A 21,236-nucleotide genomic window follows, 5' to 3' on the forward strand; every position below is an offset into this window, starting at 1 on the left:
GTTTCAAAGCCTGAGTTGCACTTCCTTGCACCCGCGGAGCTCGGAGTCCGCTGCCTCGCCCCGGTCAGAGCAGTGGGGCAGTGTTTGAGGCAAACCCAGGGTGCTGGGCAGGGAGCGCAGTCTGGGAGCGGCGGACGGTGCGCCCCCGCAGCACCCCCCGAGCCCGCGGCTGCCCCCTGGCGCCCTTCGCCGCGCACTGCGCTCCCCCGCCCGCGGGAACCCACGCGGGACGCGCCTCCCCCCGCGGAGGAGAAGCTCCTTGCCACCCCCGGGGGCCGAGCAACGCTCTCCACCGCTGCTTAACTCCTGCAGCACCTTCCCCGCCAAACCTGTTTTCTCCACTGGCCGCTAGTTTCGAGGTGGGGAGCTCTGAGAGGCCTGCAGCAACAGCACCCTAGGGATACCATCCTGCAGTGCAAGGACCAAGAGTAGAGGGATCAGCTCCCTAAAAAAAACCCCAAGACCAAACCAAACTATTTACTATTCAGGAAATCTAGTAATTTTTCCCCCCTCCCTGTAGTGGCATTACACTTCTTTTGATATCAGATCCTTGCAGAGGCCCTTGCGTTCAAGCTGCAAGGAGTAGACAAAGATTAAGGAGCTGCAGTAGAGATTGTGGTGTAAGTTTCTTTTGGGACCTTTTCAGGCATTTTGCAGCAGAACAAAGAGTATCAAGTTAGAAAGCAATAGCCTACAGGTTTCTGTAAAGCAGACAACTTTGTTGTTTTCACTGGATGCATTATTTATGACTCTGTATCGAACTGTCTGCCTTCCAGCACTTTTCACTACATTTATTTATGCCACAAGCACCACTAACACAGTATCTCAGGAAGAAATACTATAACTAAGTGCCAAGTGAGGCCATCTTCAACTGGAAGGCTCAAAATGCTTGGTAAATATTAGTTTAGCCTCCCAATATCTGTGTAATAAAGTGTCCTATGCCTCATTTATAGTGAGGAAACTGAGGCAAAGCACAGTTAAGCTCAAATGCATCAAAGAAATAAAAAGTAAAATATGCTTTTTCAATTTTTTTTGCTTAACCAAAGAGCAAAACTCTCCCTCGAAGAGAAAAATTTATTAATTATTAAATATTTATTTTAATTCTCATCTGCAGCTACATTACTTTTTTTCTTTCTTTCTTTTTTAAACTGAAGAGAGGTAACCTTACAGCATTCATTAAATCTTCTCAGGCCACCCAGAGATCTCCCTTGACAAACTGCTCAGCATCTACTGAAACATCCTCATAAAACACGAAGACAACATTCACACTTCAGCTGATCCATCTCCTCAAAGGCAAGCAGAAGTAGAGTGAAGCCCTTTGAGTCAGAACTTTGTTGGCTTAAACGAAAAAGTGCAGTTTCTATTCCTGCCAGTGTGTGATGCTGGTAAGCAAAGTGGATTTGAACAGCAGTGAGCTCATCACCTCAGTTTTGTTCCCAGGCTATACAGATATATTGTAACTCTGAAGTCTATTTTAACAACACTGTCTGTAGGAACTAAACACATTAGAAATAAGACTCCCACAAAAGCACTTTTCATATTCAGTGGAGCCAGAACAACCCACACACAGGTCCTCAACACATCTGAATTCACAGAATCAGAGAATAGGTAAGGTTGGAAGGCACCACAGTGGGTCATCTGGTCTAACCTCCCTGCTCAAGCAGGGTCGTCCTAAGAGCACATTGCACAGCACTGTGTCCAGAGGTTCTTAAATATCTCCAGTGAGGGAGACTCTACAACCTCCCTGGTCAATCTGTTCTAGTGCACAGTTACCCACACAGTAAAGATTCTTCCTCATGTTCAGGTGGAATTTCCCATGTTCCAGTTTCTGCCTGTTGCTTCTTGTCCTACTACTTGGCACCACAAAGAAAAGCCTGGCTCCATCCTCTTGACACCATCCCTGCAGATACTTAACAGACATGGACAAGGTCCCCTCTCAGACATCTCTTCTCGAGGCTGAAGAGGAACAACTATCTCAGACTTTCCTCCTAGGAGATTCAACATCTTCAGAACCCCCCCACATCCTTGGACCATTTTGGCAAGGGATTATTAAATCCCAAAATGATACTTCCCCAACAGGCCACAGCAACACTGTGTAAACTGTGGCCTTCATGCAGCATATGTAGAAAATTGATCCACTTCACAGTTTCCTTCTAATGGGGTTCACAATGCTGAACACAAGCCAGGAGTGTGGCAGTTTGGATCAGTTGTCTCAATGGCAGCAGCAATCCTCTTCAACCAGCAAGGCCCTTCTTTCTTGTCTGCCAACATGCCTGCCTAGTGAACACGCTGCCTCTGAGACAGAAATGGGTTTAGTCGTTCGTGTCTGGTGCATTCAGCCTGTGATGATACAGTAACTCCCACGCTTCTTGAGAAGTGTTCTTGGTGAGACGGGAAGAAGCCTTCTGTACATCAAAATTAGTTAAACCATGCTCCTTCGAGATGCCTTGTCCATGTGGATTCCACATATGCTCCAGGAATGTATGATTGATTAGTTTAAGAGACACAGCCACTGAAGTTCAGCATTACCTCTGCACACCTTGCTTTCCTTGGCAAGAAAAAAGTGTAACCTACATTTAAGAACAAGAATCTCAGGAGTAACTTTCTGGCAGGGCATACAACATGTGACTAGCATGTCTTGAAGAACCAAATTAATACCCTACCTTTTTCCCCCTGAATATCCACACAACTTCAACACTGAGGGTGTGCAGTTTTGTCAGTAACAGAAAGTTGATGAGGACTGTCTAAAAACAATGAATGTCCACACTGCCACTTGCAGTTTGCTTTTGGCCTACGAGCCTAAACAGAAAATTGCTTATTTTCCCATTCTTGTTGTAGGAGCATCTGCCAGACAGGCCATGAAGGAGTAAGCGTGGGCAGAGTAAACCCCAACGCACTCATAGATCTTTCTTGGTCTGAATACTCAAGAGGCACTTATTGAAATCTTTGTTATTCATTCTGCAAACACCATGAAGAGACTCTTGAAATACATTTGAACAACTGTTTCCAGTCACAATAAAAAGTCAGTCTCACAACATTCAACATATAGATTTTACTTTAGATTTTACTTTACTCAGAGAGGGATGTGGTTTAGGGAAGGAAGCATGAACGTAAACAGGGTGAATGAAACAAGAAACCTCCTACACCAGAAATTCTGGATAATGCCAAAGAGTAGCCTTGTTTTGATAAGCTTCATCTGTACGTAGCATAAAATTTCTTTCTATAAATCCTGAAGCATCAGGAAAGAAGTTTTCACCAAAGATAGTAGAAAACATATATTCAATATTTCAAATGTAAGTTTCATTAATTTTTGTGACAGCAGAAACTGTTAATTAATCAATTTTATCAGCACATGACCATCATTTCACATTGCCAGATGACAATAAATTCACACCAAACAACAGTCCGTGGGACAAGTGACACTGTCCATGCAGGATCTTACCTGCGCTTTGTACAATCCAAAGTCCCCACCTGAACTGTGAGTATCTGGTTTCAGAACGGTTAAGGACACCAAGAGAGATCTGGTACTACCTTGCTGTGCCATAAGCTGTTACTTCCCACTTGTAAGGGTTAATCCAGTAACCCTTCAAATTAGACTCATACTGTCTTTACATGATTGTATCAAGGAAGCAGATGGCTTACTTTATGCCACATTCAGCCGCGTGACTTCTCATGTCAGCTGTCTGAATGAGGCTAAGACCATGCTATCCTAGGCTTTATAAACCAGGCTTTACAAGCATGCTGTTACTCCCAAACATTTAATAACTTTTAAGGATTTCAGTTCTGGAGCTCTTGTCCTGACATTTCATCTTGCAGATACAGCAAAAATAGCACATCTGGAACTGATTGAGCCTGCTGGTATGGCACAGATTTGCTGTTCCTGTCTCACAGCCATGTTGGAGTGGTGAGAGCACGACAGCACAACAGCCATTAAGCTCAGTGCTTAGTTTCATGTCCACAGGCAGCACGAGACCACTCATGTAGTGGATAATCTCATCTTCTGTCACATGGTGTTCTGTGACAGCAATTCACCACAGTAGCAAAATATCTTCTCAGGTGTTAAACTGTTTATTGTACCTGGGCACATCTGCTCATCCCTTTGTGTAGGAGATTGGCATTTGGTTTTATACAAAATAATTGTGAAACTAAAGCTGCTGTCTAAAACTGAAATGATCAATGAATCTTCCATTTGCATAATAGTGTGGGACTTTTGCAGGTAGAATGATTTCCCATTGACACAAAACAGAATAAATACTTATCTGTCAAATCTTCCATTAGCGCAGCAGACAAAATGACAGAAAAGACAGTGAGAATCAGTGCAGAATCTTTTGCAACAATACATTTTCCATTACTTCAGCTGTCATCTAGACAGGACTGTGCAACAGAAAGCTTGATTGGGAATTCAAAGTTTAACCCAAGTCTTCTCTCACAGCCTTGTGAGTTAGAAAAAAAATCAAAAACCAAACCAAGACACAAAAGCTTTAATTAGATCAACTAATGTCACATATGACTACGATTTTGCTGCAACATTTTCCCTGAAACCCGCTGATGCAACCAATAAAATTCCACTATGTAAGGGACTTCTGAATTGATGAGACACGTCTGGGCCCTTCCAAGGCTTTTGACTACACAATACATTGTCATTCTTCTTGCAGCTACTGTCAAGTTTACCCAGAAGGAATGAACAGATCAAATAATTTAAAGGAAATTAGACGGTCCAATAAAGCAGAAAGAGGGTTTTGTTTTCCTGTCAAGAACAGATAATATATTTCCTGAACAGAAAATCTTATCCACTAGACTGTCTATGCCAGCTTGCTATTTCTCCCTGTGAAGCAGTCAATCAGTCATAAACAGTTTATGTTTAGGCAGCACCCAGGAACTCAAATGCAGATATCAAAATGGTGAAAGATCCATCTGTTGTCCTGTACATAAATCTAAACAAGCTGGACCACTGAAAGAGCATGCTCATTAGATTCAAGACTCAAACCCGCCTGGACCCATATTGTTGCTATTACCAGAACCACACACAGACCTTCTCTGAGTTTTGCCATGATCCTTGAGCCATATGGATATGTAGAATGTGCATCAGAACAGTAATGAAACATATGAATGAGTAATTCAGAATGGACCTCTGGCTCTTACTGATCCTACAGCAGCTACTGGAATTGGTACTGTAGCTTATAAATAATAAACTGTTTTGTGAAATACCCATTTCAGGAAAACACCCAAAGGCTTTGGATCTGAGGATTAGGTTCAGCTTTGGCGAATGGTTTCAAACAGATTTTTGCTGTCATAAACATCTAGCAAACTGTGGAGACCAGAAAAGTTAAAGTTTCATGTACAGTCCTCCAGAAATCAGATCCAGAGTCCCTACATAAAATGACATAAAGGCTTTCATTAGCAGTGTTTACTGCTGTACTGTTGTCAGAATTGTGATGGCCCTAATCAGGGAAATGAAAGCTTTTGCTTTGATAATCTATGGTCCCAAAACATTCAGATGCAGGTCAATCCCCAAGGATCCCATTTCACTGTCCTTCCTTAGACTTTCAGCTCACTCTTATGAAGTCCTTAACTTTCAATGGATGCAGACATAATCCTGAGGAGTTTTGCTTTAATTGTTTGTAGATAAACACACACCAAACCAGAACTATGAACAAGGCCTTCAGGAGAATATGAGAAGCCAGATCACAGTGTCTGAAAACTAAGTATACTTCAACCACATCTTTAACAGTTACAAATTCCAGTGTAATGTACAATATATATGTACTTCAGTTATTTGAGGCAAGGATGTATGCTGGAGCAGTGCCAGAGTTACTATATGGTGCCAATCCTAATTTGGAGTCTCTGTTGAAGAAAACATTGTTCCTGAATCTAAAATTTCCAGCATCTTCTGATAAGCATGACTTCCTAGGAACCACTGACCACAAAGATAAATGTCTCAAGTGTATAAACATTTTAGTTGAAACTTTGCAAGTTATTAATGGTGGAGTTGATGTTCTTATCTCTAAAGATAAGTGAAGTTGACCAGGAGACGCCATGTTTGATACTGCAGATCCCAACCACAAAAATGTACTTCAGGTGCACTAACATACAGGAATGGTAAAAGAGGAAATTTTGAGACTAAGGCACAAATTACTGCGCATATTCGAAATAAAGGATAGTTGTTTCGGCTTCCTTTTCTTCAAAGAGCAACACAGCAAGTGGTAAGGATACCTCTCCACCTTTCAACTCTTCTTTCTCTAACTAGGAAAGACATATTTGGACCTTTTTCCCACCCAGTCCTGGAAAAACGCCTTTCAGTGACTTCCACAATACCACGGGGCATGTCTGTACCAGCAGCGCAGCTGGGACCAGGAGTGTGCTTCTGCAGAAACTCCCCACTGTTCCCACCTACTGCGCTTCAGCTGACATCACAGAGAAGTCTCAAGGAATATGATATGGATAAAAATGAACACGAGAATGCATTTCTGGAGTGCATCTACTGCACTTCACGTGTAAACAACCAGCAAATCCCCAGCACTAGAGGGACTAGAGTTAGTGTGAATTAAATAATTCTGAAATATATAGCATCACGTCTTCTCCGACAACTGTTCTCTAAACAGCTGCTCTAACTCATCTGCACTACTTTGTCAATGTAGACACTGTCGCAGAATACCACATAGAGCGGGTGCTTACAAAAATGTTCCACAGAGGAAACAGGGAGGTAGAAGAAGAGTAAAGAGATCAGAGTGGCTTGGAATCAAATAAGTTTTACTGTTAGTACTGAGCACACATTGCTTCGAGCTCAGCTTCTTCCTGCCAAACTCTTCCCAGACACCAAGTGAAGAGCTCAAGAAATGCAGAGAGGCAGCCAGGCTAGGTTCAGCTAAACAACATGAGTGCCAAGACAGTTAACATTGCAAAAAGGCCATGCTCTAAGAAAACTGAAATAGGCAACAGATATCTGCACATCTACATTTGTTGCCTCATTCCAGGGGACTCTAAAGATCATGGCTGTTAATGGAATTGGGATTATTTCACTGGGCAGACACAGTCTTTATTTTGAGAATTCCTCCACAGGAGCAACTAAAATAAAAACTAAAAGTCAACAATCAGTTGGTGAACATATTCATTTTACACAAGTTTAACTTTCCTGAAGCTGAAAAAACAAATGTATTTCCTTACTTGAAGGAAATAAGTCAGGCAAGTAAGGTTTGTTTGATAGGACAAATGGAAGAGAAACACCCCAATATACTGAATTAAAAAGAGACAAATTAGTGAGTTTGTTTGAAACACTGCTAAATATGTGATGCACTAAACTCCTACCTCAAAGAAAAGGGTCTTTTGAAGTTTTTCTTCCTGCTTCACCTACATGATTTTCTGAAAAAATCTAACAGTTTTGGAAAGATTGCTCAGAATAGTTTCAGTAACAAACCAGAACTGCCCGTTGATGTCAATCCCTCCTATGAATGCTCCTATTTCCTTTCCACTGCAAAGAAGGTGCATTGAATGGCAACCCTATGTGTTGGTGATTTAAGTATCAGAAGTGCAAAAAATGAAACTATGATTTGTCTCTTGAATATGTGCTCCTATCTTTGCTAGTGAAAAAGAGGTAGAGGTAAACCTAGCTGAAGATTTTCAGTGTGTTCATGAGCCGTGTCTTAGCTTCTCTTAAGTAAGATATTGTGGGAACTTTGCAGAAATCAATCCATATTAAACAGTGCCACTGCAAATATTTTATGCCATGTCAGTAAGCAGCAGTAATTGTGTGCCTTAATTTTTTGTCTTAGTTTTCCATGCAGACTAATGCAGCTGTTAAACACTGACACAAGTCTTTTAAAAATACCTAAATATGCACAACTCCAACTGTGCCCTTTCCTAATTTGCTACAGTTTATTTAAAACCATGGACAATTTTTGAATATACTTATTCTTTCCACAGGACATTACCCTGGACTTGTCAGTACATACTGAGTTTGATTTCTGATCATTCTGTCTCCATCCATTCTGCTTCTCTAGTCATGACTAACTTTAGAAAATCTGTCATCAAGTTCCTCAATGGCAGTTCTCTTCAGATCCCTAACAAATAAATACAGGTTTCAGCACAGATCTGGAGATGCTCAGCTCTCAACTCCATGTTTCAGAAAATTAAATATTTCTTTCTGAATCAAGTCACTACAATTAACTAAATAGTGTCTTTTTAAAAAAGAAAGCAAACAAACAAACAACTGCACTATGTAGAAACACCCCCTCCTCCTCTGGTTTTAGTAACTCAGTCATGTAATACCGCAATCCTTCATGATAAATGCCACAGGCATATAATGGTTATGAGCTGCCAGGGTACAGGATTAACTCAATTTACATTACAGTATAGCAATTTCAAACACAGCACCATGAAGAGTAACGATACAGCTAAATACACTGGCACAGGAGGGCTTTAATTATCTTTTAACATGTAGTACTCTCCCCTCTTCAGAATATGGTGTCTCCTTTGGCAGCTCCCCTTTACCACACATTCCCTGACAAATGCCATAGTCCCCAGGTCCCAGTTTGTGGGTCTTGTGAGACTTAAGATCAGTGCAGGCTAATACCATTCTCCCATTACCATGTTTTCCTGAGGCTCAGTAGTGAAGAGTTCATAAAGATCTATTTAACTTGATTCTGGCTCTGACTTTGGCACAATTTTCTGAACGAGTAATTTTGCCAACTTTACAGAAAGTTCTCTGATTCTCAACCTAAAATTTCTTTGACTCAGAATTACGCCTTCTTCTCTACACCTTTTCTAATCCTAGAATGTGATGCTGAACTGAAAATCCTGGAGTTCCCTGCTAAACAGAACAGCAGGTGGAGTAGGAGCAGCTGAAGCACATCATTTGTCACTGAGGTACCTTAGACCTGACCAGCAGGATGACAGAGGTGGTAGAAGTGAAATTCAAGTACACTTTCTGGATTCTTTGGAGTGACTATCAAAGAAGTCATCAAGCACAGTATCCAGTGAGTTTTAGAGAGACACACTGGCTCACTTCGCAAAAACTACATAGATAAAACAGTCACACTGATTTTGAAGACACGATAGGGAGAAGCAATAAATTCTCTCCTCATTACCCTGAGCATTTATTTGTAAGTCTCTGCTTTTATTCTGGTTATCCAAAACATGTTCAACCACCATACCAAAGATGAATAACCCACAATGGGATGAACTGTCCATCTGTAACAAGATTACATGCACAGCTAAGTACATTCTTGAAAGGATTACAAATCTTTCTGCTAGGTTCTGATCACCTTGCCTATACTTCAGCTTCTTGGAGTGGTCAATGGAAAAATCCAGAACTCCATATAGGTAACCTTATATTCTGCTTTTGCACAATTTGTTTGTGAATTGTGATTGTTTCTGCCCTCCTTCTTGGACTATCCCAACAAGCTTAATGATGGTCCCACTGCTAATATGCAAATTTTTTTAATGTAATCACCTTCAATGTTCTACTTGGATCTTCCAGGAAAAAAAGCTTTTGTTTCAAACCAAAATGATTCATAATTAATATGTGATTTTGTTACAAATAACAAAATGTCTGTCCCATGATACAAAAGTCCTTGCAACTACTCAGTAGCTTCTATTGAAATCCCACCAGTCTTCTTATTTCTTGATAGATGGGGGCAGCCAGTTCTTTGGCTTTCTCTGCTCCATCCTCTAAAACCCTTATGAGATGGGACTTGTCTTCCTGGAGTTTCTTGATTTCATTCCTGATAGGTGCAAACTTTTGAATAACTGACTCTGCTACCACCATTTTGTAGTGAGCAGTGTCGAGACCAGTGGCTTGGTGCAGCACTTCCTTGATGCTGAGCCCTGTTACGGCAGCATGAATGGACACCAGATTGGAGACACCGGGGCGAGTAGCTGGGTCATAGGTCACCTCAGAGGTAAAGTCAGTCACAGCTTTGCGAAATTTCAGCACTATTTCATCAGGGCTGTCTGCTATGTTAACAGTAGCTAACTTCTGTGGGTCTGACTTGGACATCTTCGCTGCTGGATCTCTGAGGGATTTTATTTTCTTTGTTGTACCTTAGAAAAGAAAGAAAAAAAGGAGTAATTATGAATGCAGACAATGGTTTCTTATGAAATTTGCTAAGAACACAGGATGAAGCTGTTCATTCTTGCTCAAAAATGAGTTGTGAGCACAAACACTTATGCACTATTTAGTTCCTATGTCCTCCCTGTCCTTCTAAGAAGCCACCTTTCTCTTCCCATAAACTGAAACCTGCTGCCTCTCTCCCACCCTCACTAAGCAGAAACTTCTGCTGGGACTCCTCCTAATACTTTCTGTGGCTAATATGCTGATTTCTCCCTAGAATTTCTCTTCCCTTGTACTACTGACACTGGGAACAAGTTACCTAAAGAGTATGGACTTCACTGAAAGGTTCTGAGCAGAGGAGAAACAGGTTAAATCCACTGGTAAAAAAGAATCACAGAAGAGTTTATCTCTTACTTCAAGAAACTCTTTCACCCATAATCACCAGGTAATTCTCCTAAATCTCAATAAAGACAGTTATTAAAATTCTCTAACTGAACAATAACCAGCTCTGTTAGAGGCAAAGCACTGTTCAGATAAGAAAGGTGTGGATACTGTACAAATTGCTAAGATATATGCATGTACATTAAATTGAATAGTAGCATTAGGGGAATATTGCAAAGTACTTTAACAGCATACACCCAAACACCAAGAAACATAATTCATGGAGGTCATAAAGTATCACTAATCTTGAGAGTATTCACACCAATTGGTTTTAGACACCTTATATGGCCAAATAATTTACCTGCATACTCCTCACAGATGGTCTATGTGCTCAGTGAAACGATAAAGGTTTTTCCAACATAAATTCAGACTGCCCCAGAAAGCGCTCTGTTCTGAGTCACCTTTTGGAAGTTTGTCTCTTTTCTGTCAATCTGAATGAGTCCAGGTAATTGCACTTCCTACAGCTAGTGAGTCTGAATAGGTCCTTTACTTCTCCATTCATCTATGATATTTTGTTGGTTTGCATATTAGGAAGGAATGCTTCTCATGAGCAAGGTAAAATGTTCTTGTTTTTTTAAAAATTGAGTTTTTTATTTACTGGTAAATAGTCTCATCTTCATCACAGGCTACACTCAGCTCTTCTTTATAGTACTTAGTATTCAATTGTTCATTAGAAACTGCAGTTTTTATTCTCTAAGCTCCACTTTAGGTCTAGCACCATTTTTGTCATTGAGGCTTGAAAACTGAGAAAGGTTTATTACTGCCTGTCTTTTCTAAGGTGAGAGCTCCTTGCCCTTTTGGGGGCGAAGGTCTCTGCTGTGCATTCCTCTACATTACTTACAACAAAGATGCAATACTTCTTCCTTGCCCAATTCTTCACGTTTCTTAACAAACATGCCATTTGTGCCATCTGACTCCTCCTCACCCCCCGGCCTATGACCTTATTGCTCAAAAATGGCTGAGAAGATTTTCCTTATAAGTCTTCCTGAGTGTAAGACCAAAACTGGAAAGTCTTAAGCTCTGTAAGAGACATGCACCGAAATACGCAAGTATATATTAAACACCCTTAAAAATTTTTGAGCACTGTATCAATAAATCTACAGGCTGTTTAATATGCTTAATGTAAACATCTACCACTTGGACTTTGGGAATTCTGCTTGCTAGAGGTCTCCTGAACTAGCAACATGGAGCAGCGATCCTACTCTTAGAAGTCCAGTACTTGAAGAGCAAGGCTGACTGGCAGCAGCAGAGTGCATCTGGCCCCCTGGACTAGAACACCAGACGTCACATACATTCCTCTACCAGGGATTTGTAAAGCCTTATGTCTATCTTGGGAGTTCAATTTCACAGCCCTAGTCCCTCGTTGTCAGTTTTTAATTTTCCACTCCCTTAGCATCAGTTTGTACCCTTTTCTTGGTCCCTGAAACTATTTCCACAATATTTAAATCCATCTTCAACCTTAAAAGTGCAGTTAAGGGAAAAAAAAAATAACCAAGACCAGCTCACTTAAAATGGCTTTGGGCACAGGAAAGAATTCTCCATATTTCTTGTTGAAATGTTGTGCTATATCTTGGGCTAGTTCCAGGTGCAGGACTTGATCTTCTCCAACAGGAACATGTGTTGACCTTTTAATAAAAGACAGATACAGGAAACTCAGCAAAGCTCTCTGGTTCTGCTGAAATGTTACTCAAGACTGTCACAGCTTCTGCCATGACTGAGGGCCAGATTGAGCCAAACACTCAGTCCCAGCTAGATATAGGTGCTGCAGGAACAAGGTCCAAAACTGACCATATCCCAAGATGAGTCTGCATTTTGTGCTGAACTGAAGCACATCTCCAAGGGCAAAAATAGCCCATCACAAAAACATACATGGCAAAGATACCTGTAAGAGCAACTCACTAAACTCAGCTCAAAGAAGGTTTTTGTAGTATCTCCTGCTGTCTCTTTAGAGATCAAGGAACATGTGTTGTAAGTATGCAAACAAAGTAAGAAAGGTCTGCAAGGCATAAAGTGCAAGCACATTGTCATGTCAAATTTCAGGAAAACATAGCTGTTGTTGAGAAGCTAGTACTGAGGATGTACCAAGGGAAGGAAAGAAGAGAGTGGTTCGTCCTAATGGGTCACTGTTGTATAAATATCAAGTGGGTCAGTGCCTTCATTGTCACAAGTGTTATCATTAGAAGATTAGAACTGTCAGATTCAAAGGATCATTTGATCTGCTGTATTGAACTCAGTGGCTTGAATACACTTCTGGAGGAAAACACAATCTGCATCAGAGGACACGAGGAGGTGAAGAATCCATTACTTCCCCTGGCGATTCTTTCCCACAGTTAATCATACTTGCTAAAAATGTATGATTCTTTTAGATGAGGCAGACTTGAAATCATGCCAGCTTTTGATTACTCTCCCATCCCCCAGCAGATTTTTTTTTTTCCTAAGGCTTGTGGGGTATTCAGAATCCTGGATATGTTCCAGAGTAAGGAAGTTCACTATGCATCTTTTAAGTTCCCAGAAAATTTCAGTTCAACACGGTACTCTTTCCTTCCGATTCTGAATTACTGGGCTGACATCCAAGAATCAATTTGTCCACCTTTATTCCCCACCAAACAGTCAGCAAGGCAACCTAAAAAGAGTTACAGTAGCCAATAGGAAGTCACAGTGGCCTATAACTAACATAGAGAAAAATCAGTTACCATAATCAATATACTTTAAGCAGGTCAAAAGAAATGTTTCCATATGCCAAAATAGTTCCATATTCACAAAGTTTGCCACTAAAGAGAAAATGTATTATCTCTATAAATGCCTCTGCCTTTTTCCTTGATTTTTAAAAAAAATATTTCTGTTTTGGTGCTATTTTAACTCCTTTCTGCCATATATTTATCTTCTGTTTATTTTCCTATCTCTTTGATTCTTGGTTCATCTGAGTTAGTACTGTTTCTCCCACTCCTATAGCTCTAAATTCTTCTTCATGACTGCCACTCTCTTCCTGTGTTTCAAGTTCTCCCCAATTCTTGCTCCTTACAGTATTTTTTTACATTAAAATATTTATGATTAAAGATACTATGTCAAATTTCTTCAAAGTGATTTTTTTTTTCTTTCACTTCTTGCTTTGTGCTCTGTGTGGACAGCCTGCTGCTAATATAGTAGCAAACAAGCCACTGGTTTTACTAAGGAAATACAAATTACACGATCTGACTAGAGATAGAAGAGACATACATAGTTGAGCTCAATCAAAACAAGGTGATTTCTGATAAAGTTCTCTAAATTTCACCCTTAAATACCGCTTGATAATCAAATGTGACTCACTGCTAAGAAGATCATTATAATAGTCTGATTCTTTCTGACTTTTGCTTGCTTCCCATTATTTTTAGTTAAAATTCAGGTGAGTTAGAAATATAATCTACTACTGGTCTTCTAACAGTACTGTTTTCCCCTACTGTGGTTACTTACAATGAAATTTCTCTAGATGCACTTTTCTGAATTAACAACTGGCTACTCTTGGTTACTCTGTCACAAAGTCCCCATCCTCACAGTTCTATACTACTTCTCTGTCCCAACAAATACTCTCACCTTCCCTTCAGAACAATGCCACAAATTACAGATGCTCAGAACATAAAAATAATTAATACATAGTGCATTGTCTCTAACATTTACTAATTGAGACAGTTTAAATCATATTATGATATACAACCAGTCATAACAATTCTTATCAGCTAGGCTACAGGCTTAGGCATGCTGAGAAATCACCAGTCTCTCATTAGTGGCTATTTCCATTGCAGCACATAGTACACCACAGAGAAAACTGAACTAGCACAGTCACCTTTTTTCATCAATATGAAAAATCCTACACTAATCCCACACTACTACTCATATATTACATACAGACAGTTTAGGTATCTCTACAGTACTCTGCATAAAGCATAACTACTTAAAAAATATCTATGTGTGTAAACAAGTAATATGTACAATTAAACACCAATCTGCTATAATTCCCTAAGAATTATTCTCAAGTGACCAGATTTTTCTCTTTACAGCCCTATCAGTTGCTTTTCAGCCAGGCTAGATTTCAACCAGCCACTTGAGAGTCTGTCATCCATTTCCAATCTTCTGATCTAATCACACCCAGCTCCCCCGCTTAATAAGTTAGCATGTTGACCTGACGAACATTCATTCTAATGTAGCTGAACAGACATTGCCCATGGGCTCACGTTCTGCCTCTTACTTGTACAGCAAAATATCTGCTGCTTGAAGCACAGGGTAAGTCAACAAACCAACAGTTCCTTCGCTATTCTGGCTGGCACGCTTCATCTGTTTGAAAAAGAAAAACAGAGAGGAATCACACTTTTGCCTAATGGTATCAAAATCTATGATATTAGTTAATTAGAATTCTGACTTTTTGAGTAACTTATTGCATAACTTTAGAGAAGAGAGTGTTAGGTAAAATCCATTCCTTATGAACAGATACGTTCTGTTTCATGTCCTGTATGTATGAATTTCCCTACACTGTTTTGATGTTCTAGTGGGAAGAAAATAGAGCCTTGTGTTTTCTGTTTGTAACCTTATTAATAAACACAAAACAATCAGACTGGGTTATTACAGTTAGTATCAATAAACCCTACTTTTAAAATAGCATTTTCAGAAATAACACTTTACAATAGAGATATAAAGATTATACAATATCTGTGTTTCACAGAAAAGAGATTAAGACAGTGATCACAGAGTCACAAGTACACTCAGTGACAGCTAGGAGAACCCATAGCTACAGAGGTGGAGTCCAGCAGTTCTCTCCATTAGTTCACATTGCTCCCTGCAATCCACCTAATGTCTTCAAGTCCTTTACTGCTCTACAATATGGATCACTTAAATCAACGTAGTCAGGCTACAGACACTAATTATGTTCTAGCAATGGCTTACCTACATTTTGCTTTTAGCAATAGTTAAATATACTAAACCCCTTGAAATCTTAATTATTTCATTAAGACTGTTCAAATATATTCAAATTTTTCTCACCCTCTCCTATAAATCCTATATTCTGTCTACATCTCTAAGTGCCTAGGGTTCAGGGAACTTAATTTGCAAAGCCTAGCACCTGTAACACCTATCTGAAGATTTGGAAAGTCAATCCAGTCAAAGTTGGATTTAAGAGCTTAACTTTAGAACCTCAGGTTGGAAAAGGTTTGCTTTAATCTGTGACATGCATTAATGCTGGTTGCTGTATTTAAGTTTTACTGGTTTTATTTAATTAAGAAGAAAAACAGGAAAAAAGAAAACATCTGGAGGTATTTAAGGCTGCTCTGAACTCTGCAAGCCAAACTGCTCTTAAGCTGCTGTTTTGTTTTGGGTTTTTTTTCCCCTTTTTCAGATACTTCTCTCTGCTTTTGCTTTTTCTGCTTACTAAATGCCAAAATAAAATACAAGGAAATAAAATGAAAGAACTGTTGATGCCATCATGCTGATGCAGTACCAAGATTAAGATAATGAACATTTGAAACTTGTAAAGGCAAACATTTAAGATAGATTATCACTCAGCACATTTTTTATATTTACAATTTCTACACTCCTCTTCCAACATATGACTCTTTAGAAGACTCTTCCATAAAATCTACAGAACAGCCACTCTTTATAGTGGAAAAAGAAAAGCTGTTTATGGAATTCCTTAATTGTCAAGGGTCAAGGTTTCCATTGCAATATCTTGCAGTAGTTTTACATTATTAAATAAGCACTGAAATTATTGAAATAACACCAAATATTCTAGCAAAATCAGTTTAACGACACTAAACCAACCTCATATTTAGTACCATTTCTGCAAGTCTCTGCCAATAATATTATTCTGTAGCTTCCAGCAGGAAAATGTTCATTGAGAGCAATAGACCTGGAAAGACACTTTTCTCCCCTTCCACTGGAGGACTACAGAATTACTTAAACCGAAAGCAGAGATAATCAAGATACAGTTGGGATTTCACAGATAACAAGTATTTCAACACAATAAGTGTCCATACCTTCCACTGGGGCAAACGTAGCAGGCGTGGCACATTAGTTAAGCACCCGAGAATCCAGGCAAGTTCTGCATGCTCGGGAACCTGAAAGTATGAAGCCAGAATCTATTTGAATCTCCTTCATTTATATGCACATTTTCCCCAAATCAATAAAGACAAAAAGGATCAGAAAATAATTTTTTAATATTATTTTTTCAGTAAGATCAAGTGACAAGCTAATGGGAAGTCTTGGACACTGCCAGGATTGAATATCCTACACTCAGGTACCATTCTTGATCCTGTCCTCTCATGTTCTAAATAAGAAAGAGAACGCTTTAGCGATAGCAGAGTTGAGCGCACATGTAAACTAATCAACTGTTTGCCACTGTGCCACAGCCTCTCCACACTCTTAGGTAATACATTAACAGTGACAAAACTTCACCTTTCTCATTTCCAGTGCCAATAACTAACCCAATCTTCATTTCTTCTGCATCAGGGCCCCAGTGCACTGATTTCCCTTAATTTGTCCTCACCAGCTTCACCTGAGCCCTTCAGCCATCCCCTCTGCCCATGGTTCCAGGAGCCCCCTTTAAGCTCAAGCCAGACTGCCCACAGTCCTTGCCTAAGCCATACTGCACTGCAGTATGTCTGGCAGTAAACTAACTGCAGGTCCTTCACAGAAGCCTGAACTAACTGCCAGGGAAAAAGAAGAGCTGGACTGCTCCACAAGGCTGTGTCTGCAAAGAGACAGGAGCCACGCAGGAACAGTCATCTCCCTGACCAGGACAATGCACTGATAGGGCAAGGGTGGTGGCAGTGACAGTCTGGTGATCGACAGACACAGAAAGGTAATTAGTCACATCTGAGGACAATCCAGGGAGCCCAGTGAGAAAACCGAGGCAGCAGGGACGGGGGTGAGCACAGGGACACCATGATGTACTTCAGGTGAAGACAAGGGACCTGAGCTTAAGTGGAGCTCTGGGGAACTGGGCAAAATGTACATGGGTGGAAGGTCCAGGTGAGGCTCGTCAGGGCTTTGTGTGCACCAAGAGGTCTTAATGGCCTTAACCTGTCTGCAAAACAGGGATAATAGCTGAAGTCAAACTACAGGACAGCCTGAATTGAAGCTTAATTTGTCCCTCAGTTCTGCAATCCTACTATAATAATAATAATAATGGCCAGTCTTCGCGAGCGAAGATCCGGGGAAGGTCTTTACACCTTCCAGCCTGCAAGTGAAAGAGGAAGATCAGGCCTCCGCACACCCTTTGCTACAAGGGTGGTTTAAAAAGACAAAAAAGATTTCACTTAAGATCACGCAACAGATTCTTCATTTAACGTTCAGGGGAAAATTGTGGCGATAGTGAAATTTTAATCGTTTCAGAAAGACATCAGACAGAGTGATTGCCCCCCTTCTGCTAAGAGGAAGATTTTCTACAGGCTGAGACACGAAATGTGCTGTGTCAACATCCTATGTTGGATGAATCCATGTTTAGCTTCATTACATACGCTCTTCAGCTTTTGCATTTCAAATATTCATTTCTCGATTAGTAAAAGAGGCAAGCATTGCTGATGCATATTCTTTAACTTCTCTCCTGTCATTCTGTCTGTTCTTAGCTATACAGACAATAATCATCAAAAGAAAAAAGTGATCTATGTTCTGCTCCTTTGCTTACATGTTTGATTTGCTCTTTTCAATATTGGTAGGTTATGAATGTTTAAGAGCATGTCAACTGTCCCAAGCATGTTCAAAGCTTCGTGCTTGCAACATGATATAACAACCCAGATGGAAGGCAGTAAAAAGTGTGTGTTAGCAAGTAAGAATTACTAGCATTATTAATTGCAATTTCTTTGTTGTCACATTTTAAACACAGTAATTTCCTAGCTAGCCATTACTGGACTATTTTGGTCGCCAATGTTGTGCAGAGGTATCTGACCTCAAGAAAACAGCTCTGTGGGTAGAGATGTGAAACATTTATGGTTGATTCTCCTTCCCTTCTTTCTGCCTTTCCCATAGTTTTATTTTTTTGTAATTTCCTCATGCTTATTTGACCTGCAATCTTTTGTGCACAAGACAAAGTGCAGCAAGATATAAAGTGCAACCAAATATATTCTCTGCAAGATACAAAGAGTAACTTGAACTTTATAGAAAATACTAAGATCAGGACTCCTACTTCATTTAGAAGGAATCACCATCTGGTACAAAGCAGTTTCTCTTTTCTTTCTTCTAGTCACGGATAGAGAGGAGATGGTGCTCTGTTCCACTTGTGTTGACAAGGACTCTCTTCAAAAGCTGTGCAGTCATGGATTCAGTTCTGTAAGACTTCACTTCCACAGCCAAGACGGCATGTGAGTTTCACTGGATCAGCGGATTTGACATTCCATCAGTTACCAAAACACCAAGTGATCTAAACAGCATTTGTTGAGTTGAATACACAGTTCTGGGTCTTACCAAGTTATACCCATGTCTAATCCTCAAACACATAGAGTCTTTTCCTAAGTAAGACTAAAGCATGAATACTGTGAGGGAAAAGCCTGATAAAAGGAGGAGAAAATATATAAAAGTGCACTGAAGGGTAGTGATTTCAGTTGGAAAAAAATTCAATACTGGAGCCTAATGAGTTAACATTCATCATCCAAATTGCAGTAAGTGACTGTATGTTGGTGTGTGAATCAGGAGGTACTAGGATTAAACCACAAATCATTTGTCAGACTAAATCACAGTTTAAGCTACTGTGTTTTACTTGGCAAGAGGGGCAGGTAATTGCTGCATTTGGTTGGTCACTGTGCATCAGCTCAAATGTTACTCATTTAGCTACAGTATTCCATCACTTGGAATAAATTGGATAAATCTGGATACAAAGAAACTGGAAGACGTGAAGATGTACATGACAACAGGCAAAATAAAGGCTCAGTCTACACTTCCTTTCACTGAGCAATACCAATGGATCACAACAGGAAGAAGCCATTCTCTCAAACTTGATCAGCTCCTTGCTGCAAGTCCATTTAAAACTCGGAGCAAAAATCTTCATTAAACAACTAAAACATAAGAATGTAAGAAGTAAAAGTGTACTTTTCCAGTATCCATGACTGTTGTACTAGGGAATATCCAAAGGTATTATCCCTGGTCCAGTCCTATTAGCATCCAGGCTACCCATGAATGTGTCTAATCCCCTCCTGAACTGGCTGACACTGCCCACTTCACAACCACATGTATCAATAAGCTCCAGAGGCTTAAACTTGATGTGTAAAAACACATTAATGTAGCCACTAATTTATCTATCTTTGCCTACTACTTTTGAATGCCACCTGTTTCTTGTATTGCACAATTTAGTGAACAATTCCACATCCAGCTTATTCAGTGTTTTTCTGATTTTGTCAACTTTGCTTGCATATATGCCTCAGCCTTCTTCTCTTCATCCCTATCTTCTGAATTTTAACTTTTAAGGCAGCTACTCTATTTCCTGTTGCATTAATTCCTCTTTGTATCATAGTTCCTTCTAGAGATGTAGACAGTAAAGATTTAACCAATATTAAAAAAAATGGGCACGCTATGGTTTTCTACAGCTACAAAACATCAGCTCTGTCTTATTCTCAAAACCCTTTCTCGCAATATGGTGATGATGACATACTGTTGGTTTTTTTGAAAATAACTTCTGCTGAAACAATGATTTCAGATAACACCAAGGTTGTGTATTCAATCCCTGTATGGGCCATTCCCTTTAGAGCTGGACTCAATGATCCTTGTGGGTCCCTTCCAACTCAGAATATTCTATGAAATCCAGATCCATAAATTTATAGAACTGCCAGTGGTGACTCCTGCATTGTGACTCAGCTCAATAATGTGTAAAAGTAGGTTTAGACTACTTTTACTTAGATGCTTTACCTTGCATTTAAAGCCCCTCTACCCCTTATTTGCCTACCCACTCTGTTTTATGAGAGTTTTTGGAGTTCTCTTCCTTGGCATAGAATTTGGCTACTTGTAAGAGTTTATCATTGCCCACAAACTTTTGTTCACTATCTTCTTTAGGTCATAAAGGAGGATGTTGACCAGGATTACTCCCAGTATGAATCCTTGAGGCACATGACTACTCACTGGGCCATTCAAAAAAAACCCCAAAAACCAAAAACAAAAGAGTAGGCCTGTTAAAGAGGTCTCTTACTTGCCTTTATTCCCTTGTTGTTTGTTTGTTTATTTGTTTGCTCTTTAAAGGCATTCACCCAAATCCTAATTAGGACTTCAGGTAATAGAAGCATAAAAAGTTACGATCAATTATTGTACACCTGAACCAGTAAAGAACTCAATTTGTTTTGTATTTTAAAGTCTGACAATAGAACTACTCTGTGAGCCTATGATGTACTTCAGGAATGCTCCACCTTCCCAGAAGAGAACAGATGATAATAAACTTAACTCTTCTCCAATGCAGAAGTAATTTTCTCAGTACTGCCCTCTCCCCCAATACCCCCAAATAAAAATATTACAAGTGATAGGAAAACAGAATTACATCTCCAGTGAACAAAACTCACAACCAGTGACAGTTCCTGACCTGTATGTCAAACCAAACTCCAGGAATGTCACAATCATTGGTAATTCTGAAAATCAACCAAATAATCAATTAAATCTTTCAGGTCAACTTCAGCTACTTTTGTGTCTTGAAAAAAATATAATAGCCTGTTTTCAATATAAATATTATTTCCTCAGGAAATATTTCTTGCAGCTTGGTTGAAAATATTCAGAAGACTAAGAGTCTTTAACGTCCTCTATTTATTGTTTC

General features: G+C 39.8%; 1 protein-coding gene across 3 annotated transcripts in view; it reads right to left on the reverse strand.

The window, feature by feature from the left end:
- Nucleotides 1-3,030: 3,030 nt before the first annotated feature.
- The window catches only part of WARS2 (tryptophanyl tRNA synthetase 2, mitochondrial), a 45,999-nt gene continuing 27,793 nt past the window's right edge, over nucleotides 3,031-21,236 (reverse strand). For all 3 annotated transcript variants that reach the window (XM_050333571.1, XM_050333574.1, XM_050333572.1), the window contains 4 exons: nucleotides 16,489-16,569; nucleotides 14,712-14,797; nucleotides 11,996-12,114; nucleotides 3,031-10,038 (listed from right to left, as the gene is read on the reverse strand). In XM_050333571.1, the coding sequence (XP_050189528.1) occupies nucleotides 9,590-10,038; nucleotides 11,996-12,114; nucleotides 14,712-14,797; nucleotides 16,489-16,569 (735 nt within the window). In that variant the 3' untranslated portion in view covers nucleotides 3,031-9,589. The remainder of the gene's footprint in view (nucleotides 10,039-11,995; nucleotides 12,115-14,711; nucleotides 14,798-16,488; nucleotides 16,570-21,236) is intronic.

Source organism: Myiozetetes cayanensis, unplaced genomic scaffold (genome assembly GCF_022539395.1).
Source record: "Myiozetetes cayanensis isolate MyiCay16 unplaced genomic scaffold, myiCay2020 scf5-8, whole genome shotgun sequence".
Taxonomy (NCBI): domain Eukaryota; kingdom Metazoa; phylum Chordata; class Aves; order Passeriformes; family Tyrannidae; genus Myiozetetes; species Myiozetetes cayanensis.